Here is a 15,972-nt window from a genome sequence, read left to right as displayed (position 1 = left end):
GTGCATGCATAGATTCCACACAAGCTCACGCCTTTCTTCCTCCAGACGAGAGAAAATCTCTTCGCCTTACTTCAGGTTTTCACCCCTCATGCTATGGTACCCACCTTGACTGTGCAACATGTGCTAGGCACCATGGCCTCTATGACTCAGAAGTGCAGCACGTACGTCTCGAGATCTCTTCAGTCGTGGTTTTTCACCCTCTTCGACCTGCTCACAGATCCTCCTCACACTGTTTTAAGGGTCACACCAGAACTCGTCTCCCAACTTCAGTGGTGGTGTTTTCCTCCCAACCTATCCATTGGGCGGCCTTTCCGACAACCACAACCATAAATACAGGTCACCACCAACGCCAGCCTCACAGGCTGGAGAGGTCACTGCAAATCTCTCAAAATCCACACCAAGTGGTCTTCCAGAGAGAAATTGCTTCACATCAACAAATTAGAACCGTTTGTGGTTATAAAAGTTTGCAAAGCTTTCAGAAATCTCGCTGGCAAGATGGTACAAATTGCCACCAACAACACCATGGCGACGTACTATGTTCTGAAACAAGGTGAAACCCACTCTCCAAGTCTCCTCTATTTAATAATAATAATAATAATTTATTGTCATTGTAAGTATATACACATACAACGAAATTCCAATCAATGTGACAAACCCAGACCTACTGGGATCTATCACACAGTTACTAAGCTGCCACCAACCATTCCCTATAATAAGTCACACAGACCAGGGATGGATTTTTAAACAACAAAAGAATAAGGTTTATTTTAAATACAAACAGGGTAAATAAAACAATCAGGTGAATAAAATAAAGTAACGTGGCTTATTCTCACACACACAAGCATACAGTTTGGTTCACCTAGAACCTTTAACTTAAAGCACAGACCCTGAACCCATCAGTTCTGGCTAACCCACAGACACCTGAACTTATCAGGTTGGTACTCTGACACACAGTAGTACCCTGTCAGACACCCAGACTCCCACAACAGCTTCTTCTTCCCCAGCTGCTGCTTCGTCCCAACCCAGTGTCTCACAGTCTGTCTCAGCATCTCCCTTCACCACACAGGCATCACATATTTATACAGTACAGCCCCTCCTCCTGATGTCCCGCCTTCCACTCCCCATAGGATGGAACTTTCCCTCCAAACCCATGACAGACAGGTAACATCAGTGCTGTTATGTAACACCTCCCCTCTTTAGCAGTCGACCTCTGGGAGAGGTGCCTAGAACATCATATCTTCCTCATGGCCTTACACATTGCCGGCCACAAGAATGACTTAACCGATCTAATCAGCCGCACAAACTCTCAAACTCACGAATGGGAGTTAGACCCATCAGTTTTTCTTCGCCTATGCAAATGATGGGGCAAAGCAACTTTCGACCTCTTCGTCTCCCGTGTGAATCAGAAGTGCAAACGATACTACTCCCGAGCCAGCATTGGCAAACACTCCCAAGGAGATGCATTCGTCAGCTGATGGCCCAAGGCCCTTACTTAATTTTTTTCTGCCATTCCTGCTTCTCCACAAGGTTGTGGTTCGCCTACAACGAGACAGACCCGATGCCATCATTATAGCCCCTTGGTGGCCGAGACAACCCTGGTTTCCAGTCCTTTACAATCTCTCATCAGACATTCACCACCTCCCTCGCCTGTCCCAAGTACTCCACCTAGACTCACCTGTTCCGCACCTGGCAGGGTGGAGGATTCCGCCTCGCTAATGAACATCCTCCGTCAATCAAAGAAGCCATCCACTAGAAAGGCTTACCTGTATAAATGGAATAGATTCAAATCTTTCACTGAAGCTTCTTCATTGCCTTCTATCAACCCATCACTTGCTACTATTCTACTTTTTTGTTTCATTTCAAGTCTAGCGGCCTTCCCCTCGCTTCCTTGAGAGTTTGCCTCTCTGCCATAGTTTCTTATCAGCCCCCTAACTCTCTGACAGCTGATTTCTTCAAGCATCCAACACTGAAACATTTTCTTAAAGGTCTATCTCATATCTACCCAGATACCCGCCCGCCTTCCCCGCAGTGGTCACTAACACTAATACTGCAACAACTTTCTAAAGCTCCTTTTGAAACTTTAGCTTCAACTGATTTATGGCTAGGTAAAGGTTCCCCTTGACATTTAGTCCAGTCATGTCCGACTCTAGGATGTGGTGCTCATCCCCGTTTCCAAGCCATAGAGCCAGCGTTGGTCCAAAGACAGTTTTTGTGGTTGCATGGCCAGCGCGACTAGACACAGAATGCCGTTTACCTTCCCACCGTGGTGGTACCTATTTATCTACTCACATTTACATGCTTTCGAACTGCTACCGTGTTTTCCCGATAATAAGACACTGTCTTATTATTTTGGGGGGACAGAAAAACACCAGAGGGCTTATTTTCAGGGGAGGGCTTATTTTAATGAATATTGACAGCCATTTCGGCTGTTCCGGCGGCCATTTAAACCCAAAAAATGCGGGGAAGGAGGAGGAGCCGCCGCCACAAGAGTGATGAGGGGTGCGCTGGCCAGGCAGGCAGGCAGGCAGTCGGGAGGGAGGGAAGAGGCGCGTGCGCGCTCACCCGGCCAACCCCCTTTCCCTCTTCCTCCTCTTCCTCCTCCTCCACTTTCCCTCTTCCTCCCTCCCGACTGCCTGCCCACCTGCTTTCCTCCCGCCGGCGGCAGGAGGAGGAAGAGGAGGAGGGAATGCGGGGGGGTGGCCGGGCGAGCGTGCGAGCACCGCTTCCCTCCCTCCTGACCGCCGCCGGGAGGAACGCTCGCTCGCCTGGCCACCCCCCCTTTCCCTCTTCCCCCCCTCCTCCTCCTCCTGCCGCCGCCCCCCCAAAGCCTCTTCCCGGGGCCCCATCTTATACGGCCGGTCGTGTTACACGCCGGCATATACGGGTAGGGCTTATTTTCGGGGGAGGGCTTATTTTAGAGGAATGTTACACAGGAAGGGGAGGGCTTATTTTCGGGATAGGTCTTATTATCAGGGAAACACGGTAGGTTAGCAGGAGCTGGGACAAGCGATGGGAGCTCGCTGCGTCACATGGATTCAATCTTATGTCTGCTGATCTGACCCTGTAGCACAGAAACTTGTGCAGTTTAACCCACAGCACCTCCATGTCCCTCATTTGCAGCTACTTACCTTTAATACAGTTTTCCTCATTGCCATCTTCTCAGCTCGATGAGCTAGTGAATTAGAGGCCTTACATCACAACTATCCTTATTTACAGTTTTTTTCAGACAGAGTCAAACTATCCATGGATATTTCTTTCTTCCCCAAAGTTGTATCTCAATTCCATCTCTCTCAGCCATTTATCCTTCCTTCCTTCTTCCCATCACCATCCACAACTCAAGAAAGAATCCTCCATACTTTAGACGTTGGGCGAGCCCTTGCCTTTTACAGCCAACGCTCCCAACATTTCAGGCGTTTATCTTGACTTTTCATAAGTCACCAATCAGCTACTAAAGGTCACCAGGTGACGTCTCAAACTATATCTAGATGGGTCGCTTCAACCATTCACCTCTCTTATCAGCTGGCACACAAACCAGTCCTGAAGATGATTCGCCCGCACTCCACTAGAGCAGTGGTGACCTCTACGGTATTCCTACACAGCGTACATCTTCCAGACATCTGCGCCTCTGCTACCTGGGCACTTTAATCCGGCATTATAGACTTGATCTCCAGCAAAAGTCTGATGCGGCCTTTGGACATGCTGTTCTAGCCTCTACCTTGGCGTGACACCCTGCCTGCGGGTAAGATAGCTTTTTAGTCACCCAGGGTATGATTCGTAGAGGCTATGAAGAAGAATGACAGGTTACCCACCTGTAATTGTAGTTCTTCAAGTGGACCTCTGTGATTCACACATACCGCCCATCCTCCCCATTGTCACGCCAGTCTGCTTAATGTAGCAGTGGTTGACACAACTGAAAGGGGAGCCTTGGCACCAAGGCTTATATGAGGGGGAGGGACCTTATTCTAATGTGCTTCTTGTTACCACAGAAGCTCTAGAACTTTTCGAGGAGGCTCTGCGCAGACACGGATCACCCAGTGTGTGAATCACAGAGGTTCACTCGAAGTACTAAAATTACAGGTATGTAACCTGTTGTTCTTCTTTGTAGCCTCTTTGAATCATACTATGTTTAATCTGCACATGTGTGGAGCCTCGATAGAATATTCTTGAGCTTTTTCGGTAGCAAAGGAAAATACATTAGCATAGACACCTCCCCACTGGTATATATACCTTGGCGCCAAGGCTCTCCAGTTTCTTTCAACCGCCGCGTTAAGAGCCTCAATCGTTGCTTCTGTGAGAAACATAAAAAACAGCCTCTAAGAGAAAACCATCCATGGATGCTTCCTTGGTACCGGAATGATCACCTCCGAAGAAGGTTAAGTCTTCTAAATCGAAGCCTTCCAAAACTGTTTCCCCGACTCCACAACCACCAGAGTCTAGAAACCTCATCTATCTAGGTTCTCTTTCAGATAAGGAGGTACTTCCACCTCATCAACCTCACCATCATAGTCTCCTGAATGGGAACAGCGTGTTGATCGACTCACGGCTTCCTCTGATAGCCCATGACAATCTTTGGGGGTTCCGAGTGAATCTTCACAAATTGCCTTGTCAGACATCCATGGCACTAAACACGACCAGAAACTCTGCCCCTGTAACTCTGCCACCTCGGCCACCAGCACATCAACAAAAGCATCAAGCCTATATGAGTGTCCGCTTGCCTTCTCGCGCGGAAAGAAATCACGCCCAGCACCATCATTGGGATGCCATTTGCCCTGATCGGTGCCTAACAGAGAAGCCCACCAAACACTATCGACCAGTCACTCTTCCTGGTCTGGCAGTGCTGCCCCTGCAGGATGTCTCTGCTAGGGAGCCTTCGGTGTCAAAGCAATCTTATTACCATGATCACCCAGGACTACCTGGCACCTCTCATCTGCCAGCACCTAAGAGCCCCAAACAAGCCGATCAATACTCCTCAGCTCCAGGCATGTTGCAGCACCAGTAAGTTACTATTTTCGTCTCCATTAGGAGGACCGGAAGTGCTCATCCCACTCAGCTGTCTGTCTATTCCACCATAATACAGTGTGGTCCATCAACGCCTTTACCACCTCGACAGCTTGATACCAACTCTTTCAATATTGACAATCCTTGATATTGAATGCTGTCTATGGTTGCACTTTCCATGTCGGCAGCAGTTGAAGACCCTTGCTATCGACTCCTGTCCATGGACGCACCTTCGACGTCAATACCGATCGACAACCCTCAATATCGACTGTCCACCGATGCCCCTTCAACATCAACAGTTTGGCATCGACACCAATATTTTGAGGACCAGCCACTCAACGTCGATATTGATCAATGGTCAATTGACTTGAGGCATGATGCCAGTCTGTTGTTTCGCCATCAAAAGACCCTCTTGTTGAAAAGTTTGTGCTAAGACCCTGTTATCTTCAGGGAGAGCATCAGTAAAGGTAGACATATTGTCCAGAGAAAACATTGGTAGGCGCCCATAGCTCCCTGATAGTTGGCAACTGTCATGGTGAAGGCAGCATAAAACTATAGCCATCTGCCCATGAAATCAATGTGCCTGCTGTCTTTATTAAGTGATGTTAATATTTGTCTGTGCCGAGAGCAAGATTATGAAGCTTTGAGGAATATGGAATTGGGAGCTTGTTGTTTCTGTAAAAGACTGTGCCCAGATCATGTACTCGATAAAGGTTGTCTATGCCTTTTGACACTGAATGAGATGATGCTGGTTTGGTTGAAGAATGTCTAGCTGTGCTCAGCAGAGAAGGGAGCATGGAGATATGAACCAGTATGACAGTATCTTTAGAGATGGGATCATAAAGATGATCTGCTGCTCCAGTAGTGGGTCTATGGATTTGTAGGTTGAGGTATTTGACCATACAAATCATTAGTTGAGCATAGGTTTGAAAATCCTCTACTGGTGACAGAGTGTCTGTGTCTGCCAGGTCAGAATCCAGCGATATTAAAAGTCGTGATGGTGTTTGAGGCCTGGAACCATGATCAGATGGATGCTGTCTGCTAGACACTGAGATGCCGGCCCTAAATCAATGGCTACCTCTGTAGCGCTTCGACATTTCTCTTGACTTAGAGCTGCAGGTCTAGTCAAGGATGCGCGTGCGCGCATTAAAGATCTCGCATTCGATAGAGTTGGTCTCTTCAATGCTGAGACTGATGACATTCTTGAGAATGTTCAGAAATAGAGGACAGCTGCCATGCGTTCGGGAGTCTACCCCACATACCAGCCACACCCTCAGCGCAGTCAGTGGCGCAGCCCTTACACCTCCTATCAAAAATTTCAACAAGAACTCAAAGACAAACATCTTATGTGCCTTAACTACAAACAACAACCTTACCGCGCCAAACCTTGCCAACAAGCTACAACTATGCTCAATGACCTTAAGCCTAAGCATCATGTTTGACATGTAACCAGCTGAGATCCCAATACCACCTCCCACCTCTCCTCCTCTCCTTTGGAAGTACTTACTTACATGGAAAGACATCACTACAGATGCCAAAGTGCTCTCCATCATAAGAAATGGGTACCGCATCAAATTCCAGCAGCTTCCTCCACCGTCACACCTCCATCACAAACTCTACAAAACGAAATATAGTCATTACTACTCAAAAGACATCATAGAACCAATACCACTACAACATGTAGTCATAGGTTTCTCTCTCACTGTTTCACCATCCCCCCAAAAGATGGAGGCCTTTGCCCCATCCTCAATCACAGGGAGCTAAATCAATACATCAGTACCACCAAGGTCCACATGGTTACCCTCGAGTCTGTCCTCCCCTTGCTCTGCAGAAAAGATAGGTTTTCAGTCTTAGACCTAAGAGACACCTATTTTTCATGTCTCCATTTATCCTTCTCACAGGCCCTACCTATGCTTCCAACTCGGAACTCAGGCCTACCAATTCAAAACACTTCCATTCAGACTCGCAACAGCTCCCCGGATATTCACCAGATGCATGACCCCTGTGGCATCTTACCTCAAACTTACCAAAATTCACATCTCCACGTACATCGATGACTGGTGCTTGTAGCACACTCCCATCACAAAGCACAACGAAACATTCACTTCACTTTGTCTCTTCTCCAGGAACTTGGCCTGGCAGTAAATCTACACAAGTCCAAGTTAAAACCCATAAGTCTGGTTCATTATATATGAGCAATTTTAGACTCCATATATGCTCGGGCATTTCTCCCAACAGACAAATGCCTCAATCTAACCTTCCTTACTATGTGCCTTCACTCCTCATGTGCTTGTATCTGCTTTAACGGCCAAACATGTTTTAGGCACTGTGGTATCCATGACTGCTGTGGTTCAGCATGTTCACCTCAAAATAAGATAACTCCAGGCATGGTTCCTAGGCTTGTTCAACCCATTGACAGACTCACCACACATGTTGCTGTGAGTCACTCCAGAACTTGCCTCCCAGCTTGCATGGTGGCACTCCATTCAGAGCCTAATGATGGGACGACCCTTTCAACAACCCCACCCACAAATCCAGGTTACTACAGATGCCAGCCTTACCAGCTGGGGTGCCCATTGCAGATCCCTGCAAATCCATGCCTGGTGGTAACAAAGAGTGAAACCCCTCCATATCAACAAGCTAGAACTCTTAACACTAATAAAAGCTTGCAAAGCTTTCAAAAACCATCTTGTGGGCAAAATGGTTCAAATAGCCACAGACAACACCACCATGATGTATTGTATTCTCAGACAAGGGGACACTCACTCCCCAAGTCTTTTATACCTCGTTGTAGACCTGTGGGAATGGTGCCTCTCTCCTCACATTTGTCTCACGGCAATACATATAGCCGGTCAAGACAACAATCTGGCAGATTTGCTTAGTTGAAAAAAAAAATTCAAGCCCACAATGGAAGCTAGATCAATCTGTTTTTCTCTCTGTGTGCAAACAATGGGGCACACCCATCATCGACTTCTTTGCCTCCCGGGTAAACTGGAAATACAAGTGTTATTGCTTCCACTTAGGAGTAGGCAAGAACTCCCGCGGAGATGCATTCATTGGACCAAGTCACTTATTTACCTGTTTCCACTGTTCCTGCTCCTCCACAAAGTTGTAGTCTGGTTTCAACAGGACAGGCCCAATGCTATCCTGATAGCTCCATGGTGGCTGCAGCAGCCATGGTTCCCAATTTCCCACCAGCTGTCGTCCAACATTTATCACCTACCCCGTCTACCTCACCTGCTAATACAGAACAAAAATCTAATTCCTCACCCAGATCTCCCTGCTCAGACACCCTACTCCGAAACATTTCCTCAAGGGGCTATCACACCTCTGCCACAAATGTCCACCTTCCACCACCTCAGTGATCACCGGCATTGGTCCTTCGACAACTTACAAGGGCCGCGTTTGAGCCCCTGACATCAACTGACCTCAAGATACTTATCTTCAAAACGATATTTCGTGTGGCCATCACGTCAGTTCGACGTCCTAATGAACTTGCAGCCGTAAGGTCTGACTACCCTTTGTGATGCACCGGATCCCCTAAAGGGCCACTGGCATTCGGTCAGAGAGTTTGACAGGCCACTGGGGCAAGTCCCAAGACCCCAGCAGTGCATAGCATAAGCCCTTTGAACAAGTCTGACCTTAAAAGAACACTTCACACTTAACCAGTACTTTGCAAATACAGACACATGGGCTTTGTGATTCCTTAGAACTCACTAAAGCTTAGTTAGGTAGGATTCTTAAATGATAGCTAGTTTGTGGCCCTCTCCACCTCCTGGATTTAGCCAGACCCTGCTGTTCAAGAGACCAGTCCTTTTATAGAATTTTTTATAATTAATTTTTATTAGAAAAATAGAGTTTCAATAGAAATCAGTTGATATTGCATAATCATTAGTATCAAGAACATATTCAAAGATCATTGTAGTTAAATAAGATAACTATTTCCCATTTAAAATAATAAACACTAAAAAGCTAAACTAAGGATCCTTACTTACATCCTTTCTCAATTAAGCTCCTTTCTCTCCCATCTTCATGGAATCAAAGTCCATAGCAGGACAACACACCAACCATTGAACCACATTCACATAACCCATTGTCCATTTTCTAGCTTTCTAACTCCTCCCTTCTTCATGACCTTTCTGGCTGGTAACCAATTAACCTAAAGAGGCTGTACCACCTCTCTCCTCCCGTTATTCCCATGAGAGTCCAGGTGTTGTTTATCTCTTCTGCAGCCAGCTTAGAATGTTGAGCCTTCCACAGGCCTCTCAATTTGGCCTTCATGCTATCTGGATCCAGGCTGTAATGGTCTTCAGGAAAACACTCTCATGGCGCTTAGAAAAACACATTCCAATGCCTCTCAAATTATCTCCACACAGAACCTATCTGACTCCATTTTACATTTCTCTGACTACATATCCCATCATCATGACATTTCTCTACATAGCCCATCATTGTGACATTTCTCTAACTACATATCCCATTATCATGATACCCTTAGCTCCAGTTTTACCCAGATAAGGTTTTTGTAGATATTTCTTTTTTACCCAAGGTTGTCTCCCGGTTCCACCTATCCCAACCTTTAGTTCTTCCTTCTTTTTTTCTATCTCCTACTCATCAAAAAAGGATCCTCCATACTTTGAATGTAAAACAGGCTCTTGCTTTTTACATAGCCTGCACTCAATCCTTCAGATGCTCAGCTACCAACTTCCTGCCAGGGGTCTTCAAGTTACCTCGCAGAGAATTTCTAACTGGGTTGTGTCTACCATCCAGCTTGCTTATCAGTTTGCTCGAGTTCCAGCGCCACAGAGTATCCGCCCTCATTCTAGGGTATTGGTGACATCTACGGCGTTTCTTCGGGGCATCGCCATAGCAGACATCTCCGCCTCTGCCACATGGTCACAGCCGTCCACGTTTATCAAACACTACAGATTGGGCATTTGGCAGTAATCTGATGCTGCTTTTTGGTATGCTATGTTATCATCTACCTTGGTGTGACACCCTCCTCCAGGTACGGTAGCTTTTTAGTCACCCATAGTGTGATTCACAGAGGCCACGAAGAAGAACAACAGGTTACCTAGCTGTAATTGTAGTTCTTCAAGTGGACCTCTGTGATTCACACGTCCTGACCCGGCCTCCCCACTGTCACACCCTTTCTGCAGTGGTTGACCTAACTGAAGGGAGAACTTTGGTACCAGGGCGGAGGGGCCTATGCTAATGTATTTTCCTTTGCTACCACAGAAGCTCTAGAATATTCCAGCAAGGCTCCGTGCATCCACAGATTACCCATAGTGTGAATCACAGAGGTCCACTAGAAGAACTGTAATTACAGGTAGGTAACCTGTCGTTATGTCTGAGGAGGTTCACAGGGAGTTATGCCCAGGAAATCTATATGTCTGATTGAACAATATATTTTGCAACTGCCCATGCACTGAGAACCCAGTTGACCGTGCCGTTGACCATGCAGCTGCATCTGCTGAAGTGCTTTCTGGATTCTTCTTTGGTGCAAATTTGGTACAGGCATAGCTATGCAACATTATTTCAGCCCCTAAATCATAGAAACAAGTTGTAGAAGAGAACTGCTTATGCACTGCATAAAAAGGCAGAGCTAGTGTTTTGCAATTCCTGTCAAAACACATACAGCATGTGAAAATGTAATTAGAACTGCAGTGTCTGATGACCTGAACTCTTCAAGACCAAAGTGGACTGCAAGACTCATGTTTTCAGTATGTTTAAGGCCTGGTGACTATGACATGTCTATTCATTCCATGGGAAAATTGTTGGGTGATTAGGGGTGGTGGGAGATGGCTTCTTTTCTCAGTTTTACATGATAAGCACCTTACTTGTGGCCATTATTAGGAAAGGAAAGGGGAAAGAAAAGGAAAGGTTCACGTTGCATTATGCAATACATTTCATCTGTATGTGCTGTTTCAGTCACCTTGTTGAATTTTTTATTCATTCTGTATTAATCTGTGACATGACACTCACATAACGTGCAGTTTTAAAGGAAACACAGTATTAAAGGAATAGTGCAATCCAACATTGTTAAATTTTCTCAGAAGGCTTAATGACCAGCAGGGGGACCCATTTGTTAGGAAGCAAAGCGAGGTTTCTCCTTTTAAAAATTAAACATGCTAAGTCAAAACCTTATAAAAACCATTCCAGAATGCTACTATGCTAAAAGATTTGAGATTTACTGTTCCATTATTTCAACTATATATTGGCCAGACTTACTTTGATATAAATATATATTTTTAATCTTTTAAAATCTGCACTTTTAGTTGTTATCATTCAGTTCTTACATTACTTCAGGTTAACAGAGATAAAAGAAAAGATTGATCATCTTAATGAAGGAATACGGCAGGTTGATATGGATCTTGAAGAGCAGCAAGGTAAAACAGATTTTTCAGACTTCTAAAAACTTGATTTAGATTTAGAATATGGGACAATAACACGTAAACACTTCTACGTATTATGATATATCATTATTTAACAGAGAGACGATCGTGACAGTTTTCTTGCAAAACGAGTGCTGATATGAATATGTGGCAATATCCAATTAGTGTAAATGTGTAATTGATTTCATTAGTTGATTTATCTTTAAAACTACAGTCATTTGAATACAATATCCTTTCCTTATTAGAATGATTATAAACTTACAATTTGCTGCCCAAATTTAAAATGATAAGTTGATTATTTTTTTCATATTTTTTGTTGGGGCATTTCACACTTTGTTGAGACTAATTTTATCTTTCTAAATAACAGTGGAGAAGGAGTTAAAATACATATTAAGGACCTTAAATAGTGGTGCTCTTCTTTCTAGCTTGCAAGTTTGATATTACAATAGCTACTTTATTTAGTTTCTCTGTAATCCTGTCATTCTGTTTTTATTTTATTTTTTCATATTGTATTTGAATTTTTCTCTTTTAACCTTTGGATGACTGTATATGGTAAATCTTTATTTGCTTCACTGTTTATAGCTTGACAACAAAAACTCAGCAGCTTCACTTTAGCCCATCATATTTCTTATGACAGTACTATTAATTTCCATTAATTACTATTAAGGAATGTACTTTTTTTTGGCTAAAGAAGTTTGAAGCATGGCTTCAATGTGGCACAACATCATGTTTTTAAGCTGCTCTATCCAAAGTCAGTATTGCCATGATGACGTTCAATCTTTGGTAGAGGAAGAAGAAGAGAAAATGGAGAGATAGGGACTTCTGAACTGGTCTTGATTTATTGAATCCTTGTGATTGTCCCTTTTGAATTATATATATTTTCAGAAAAAAATCATATCATTTTCTCAGAAATTTACATTTTGGTTGTTTCTTTTGAGTCAGGTTTAGTGCTTTCAGAACATTGCTTAGTATTCTTTCCACTTTGCTCATTATCTATATAGTACCCCCACTTAAAGTCTCAAGTCCACATAACATGTTATGGCCATTATTATCTATGGGCAACTCACTCTGCTTCACTTATTTTAGATTTTTGAAATAAATCACTTTTTTTTTGTTTCAAATCGAACATGCCTGTGGGTCCTCTAAAAAGCAGACTGGATTTCTTAAGGCCAGTACTACAAAGTATTCATTTATCATGAAAGGGAGAGTCAGCCAGGAAGAGGATCACAGCTGCAAGGAAGTTCAAGGAAAATAATGGTCTCTTGGGGCTAATGCCCACGTTTTTAATTCGTATGTGCAAGATACGAAGGAAAGCAGGAGGATGTCGATATAACATTAAATGGGAAAAGGATTCTCAGCTCTGATGTATCTATATTTAACTTGACCTTTCAAATTAATGTTTTTGTCTTGACTTGTGAAATTCCCACATCTAACGCCGTAATTTAAAAACTAGTTTAAAGATTGAATTTCCATTATTCCTACCGTCAGCATGGGTAGCAATTGGATAGAAATTGTGTGACTCTCCCAAAAAAATCTGTTATGAAATGACTATATAGACAGAATACTGAAAAAAACTGTTTGTTGCAGAATATAGAAAATCTGTTATACCAAATTCTGGAAACACTTATACACATACTATTTCATGTTAATTTCATTAATTGATAAATATTATTGAGTTCATTAAGTAGCCAATAGTGCCAAACTGCAGAATATGAAGTTTGAACTATGCTCAGTAGATACTTTGCTTATTATGGGACTACGAGATTGCATAAAATAATGGACATTTGCAAGCTCTTATAGATTGCTTTTATTTGCAGGTCTAAAATAATTAACTGTTCATTTTCAAATGATAATTTTTGTAGGCGAGAAAAATCTGAAACATAAGGAGTTGAAAAAGAGAGAAGAAAGCATGGACAGTAAGTAGTTTCATATGCTTGTACTGTAATTTCATGTGAAGTTATTTTTAAGCCTTGGTGCCTTTGCTTTAATACATCAAGCTTTGATGTACTTTGTTCCACGGTCTTACATCCAGGATGTACAGGATCGCAGGTTCTACCTCTAAGCATGAGGTTCTACCTCTACCTTACTTAACATTCTTGAAGGTATTTATCCACATCTATAAAATGAAAATAGGTTACTATTTGAGGCCTTTGAATTACCAGTAATAGCACCTTTCCTGACTGTTAAATTGCATACAGAGTCTTAAACAACACAATTGTAGGAAACTGAAAAGTAAATAAAAATATTTCATTGTGTGTCTGAAAATACTGAATATAGAAGAAAACAAAACTAAAAAGACCATGGAGATCAAAGTATAGCATATTTTAAGACTCATGCATACTTCTTCAGCTATTTTCATGTGAGAGCATCTTTGCAGATTATAAATGTACCAGCAGAAACTGTATCTTCAAAGGGCAATTAGATCAGAAGGGTATCTAGTACTGACTTAGCAATTGCTATGGGCATGCAGGAGTTCTTGTACATTTGTAGCTGCTCTATTTACTTCAGGATCAGAAACATATCTCTCAACACATAAGCATTATGCTCACATACCTACCCTCTATCTTGGAAAGTTTTGTTCATACATTTGGATCATTCTCATGCTGTAGAATCATGGAACTGAAGGGCAGGAATGGATCTCAGAGGCCATCAAGTACAGCTCCAAGCAGTGTGGAAAATCCACAAGTAAAGCACCCCAGATAGGTGGCCATCTAACCTCCGCTTATAAAACTATTGTTCGAGTTTTAGTCCAGCAGGATAGCAGAGAAGATGTCAAAGAGTGCAGTAACTATAGAGCAATTGGATTGATTCCTCATGCAAACAAAGGGATGCTTAAGATTCTTCTTTGTAGTCTCTGCGAATGCACACTATAGTGTTTAATCTGTGCTTGCACAGAGGTTTCCAGAATATTCTAGAGCTTTATGACGTGTGTAGTGAACAGCCCTGATCTCACCTGCCCATCACCGCAGAACATTGAAGCAGGAGCCAATGAGTGAACGGAAGGGGGAGCCAAGGGGGGAAGGAGCTGGATATAGAGACTAGTGGATGGAGTCTGAGAGAGGGAGAGACTATGTGAAATCTAAAAGTGAACTAAGAGTGAGTTAGAGGTCTGTAAGAGCATAGATTGAAGCAGAGTGTTAAAAGAGTTTTGAAGTTATATCCTATCTGATTCATATATAAGTGATTGGCAGTCAGTGATTTATCCTATGAATATTTACTGATTATTAACTTCCCTAATTAAATAAAATTAAGTTTTGACAGCACACATGTCTCCATACTCAATTGATATTAAAGTATTAATATCTGGTGGCAGTGAAGAAGAAAGAAGAGCAAGATCCTCGTGAAGGCCAAGGGAATAGGGTCTTCAGAGGAAATCGCCACAATGTGTTTGCCAGGACCGCCTCCCTAGCGCACATGGCCCGCCCATCCTGGCGATTGCCTCAGTTCTTTTTGCCGCTGCTGAGGTTTCTTCTCTCGACGAGCTCCATTTGCCTTTATCTTCTACATTTAAAGAATAAACAGAGGGAAATTAGTGAGAGACTTTCGATCTATATCTCTCCTCAACTGCCCCCTTCCTTTCCCTTCCCCCTTTTTTTCACCATTTTATGGCCCTTACAGGGCCGTTCAAACGGTGCACATCGTGCCCTAACAAGGTCCCTCTCACACGGACACAATTCTTGCCTTTTCTGCTTGGGAGAATCTCATCAACCTGCCCCATGCCAATTCTGTAAAAATCTCACAAAGCAGGCTCTTAAACTTAGACAACAACATCTCAGGTCCTCTCTCTGGGAACGCTCCCTCCACCCTGTGCCAGCTATAGAGACTACACAGCCTTCCCAAGCTTGTTGTGCTTTACCTGATGTCCCTGTGACTTATCCGAAATAAAAATGTAAGTCTAAATTGGTCTCAAAGTCAAAGTCTGCTACATCAGCATCAAAGTCAACTCCGGTACTGAAGCTTCCCTCGACATTGGAGCACTCTAAGTCCAAAAACTCTAAGAAATCTTCTACCGAGGTTCAGCCTCCTAGGCAGGCACCCTCTGCACATGCAACTGATAAATCCATGCCTTTAATCCTGCTTCAGGATCAACAAATTATTTGCCTTGGCTCTATTTCCGTGGATGACGATGACTATTAGCATCAGGCCAACCACCTTCACCTCTCTTAGCCCAATCTCCTTTGTGGGCCAATACCTTGACTGATGTGGCAATATTACCAAGATCTGACCACTCGAGGCCCTCCGGTTGCTCTGTCTCCGTGTGTCAGTCAAGTTCAGCATCTGTTTTAACTGATCCACACTCTCCAAAAGACACACCATACACTGTAGACTGGTCCTTCCAATGCTGACCTTCCACAACCTCCGATGTCAACGAGGTTGCTGGCATCGCATGATTCATTGACTTGATGTCGCAATCCTAAACGAGTCGCTTTGTACAACCCACCAACATACTATGAGCTCCCTCCCAAGCAATACTGACATCGCTCATACTGTTATTGCCATCCTGATACCAAACTGAAGCGCCCTTGGTATTCATACTGTGTTTCCCTGAAAATAAGACAGGGTCTTATATTGATTTTTG

General features: G+C 43.5%; 1 protein-coding gene across 2 annotated transcripts in view; it reads left to right on the top strand.

Moving 5' to 3' along the window:
* The window catches only part of IFT74 (intraflagellar transport 74), a 95,476-nt gene that overhangs the window by 51,917 nt on the left and 27,587 nt on the right, over positions 1-15,972 (top strand). For both annotated transcript variants that reach the window (XM_020796174.3, XM_078384893.1), the window contains exons 13-14: positions 11,308-11,387; positions 13,256-13,309. In XM_020796174.3, coding sequence (XP_020651833.1) covers positions 11,308-11,387; positions 13,256-13,309 — 134 coding nt within the window. The remainder of the gene's footprint in view (positions 1-11,307; positions 11,388-13,255; positions 13,310-15,972) is intronic.

Source organism: Pogona vitticeps, chromosome 2 (genome assembly GCF_051106095.1).
Source record: "Pogona vitticeps strain Pit_001003342236 chromosome 2, PviZW2.1, whole genome shotgun sequence".
NCBI classification, from domain to species: domain Eukaryota; kingdom Metazoa; phylum Chordata; class Lepidosauria; order Squamata; family Agamidae; genus Pogona; species Pogona vitticeps.
This window is presented reverse-complemented; position numbering and strand designations above follow the sequence as displayed.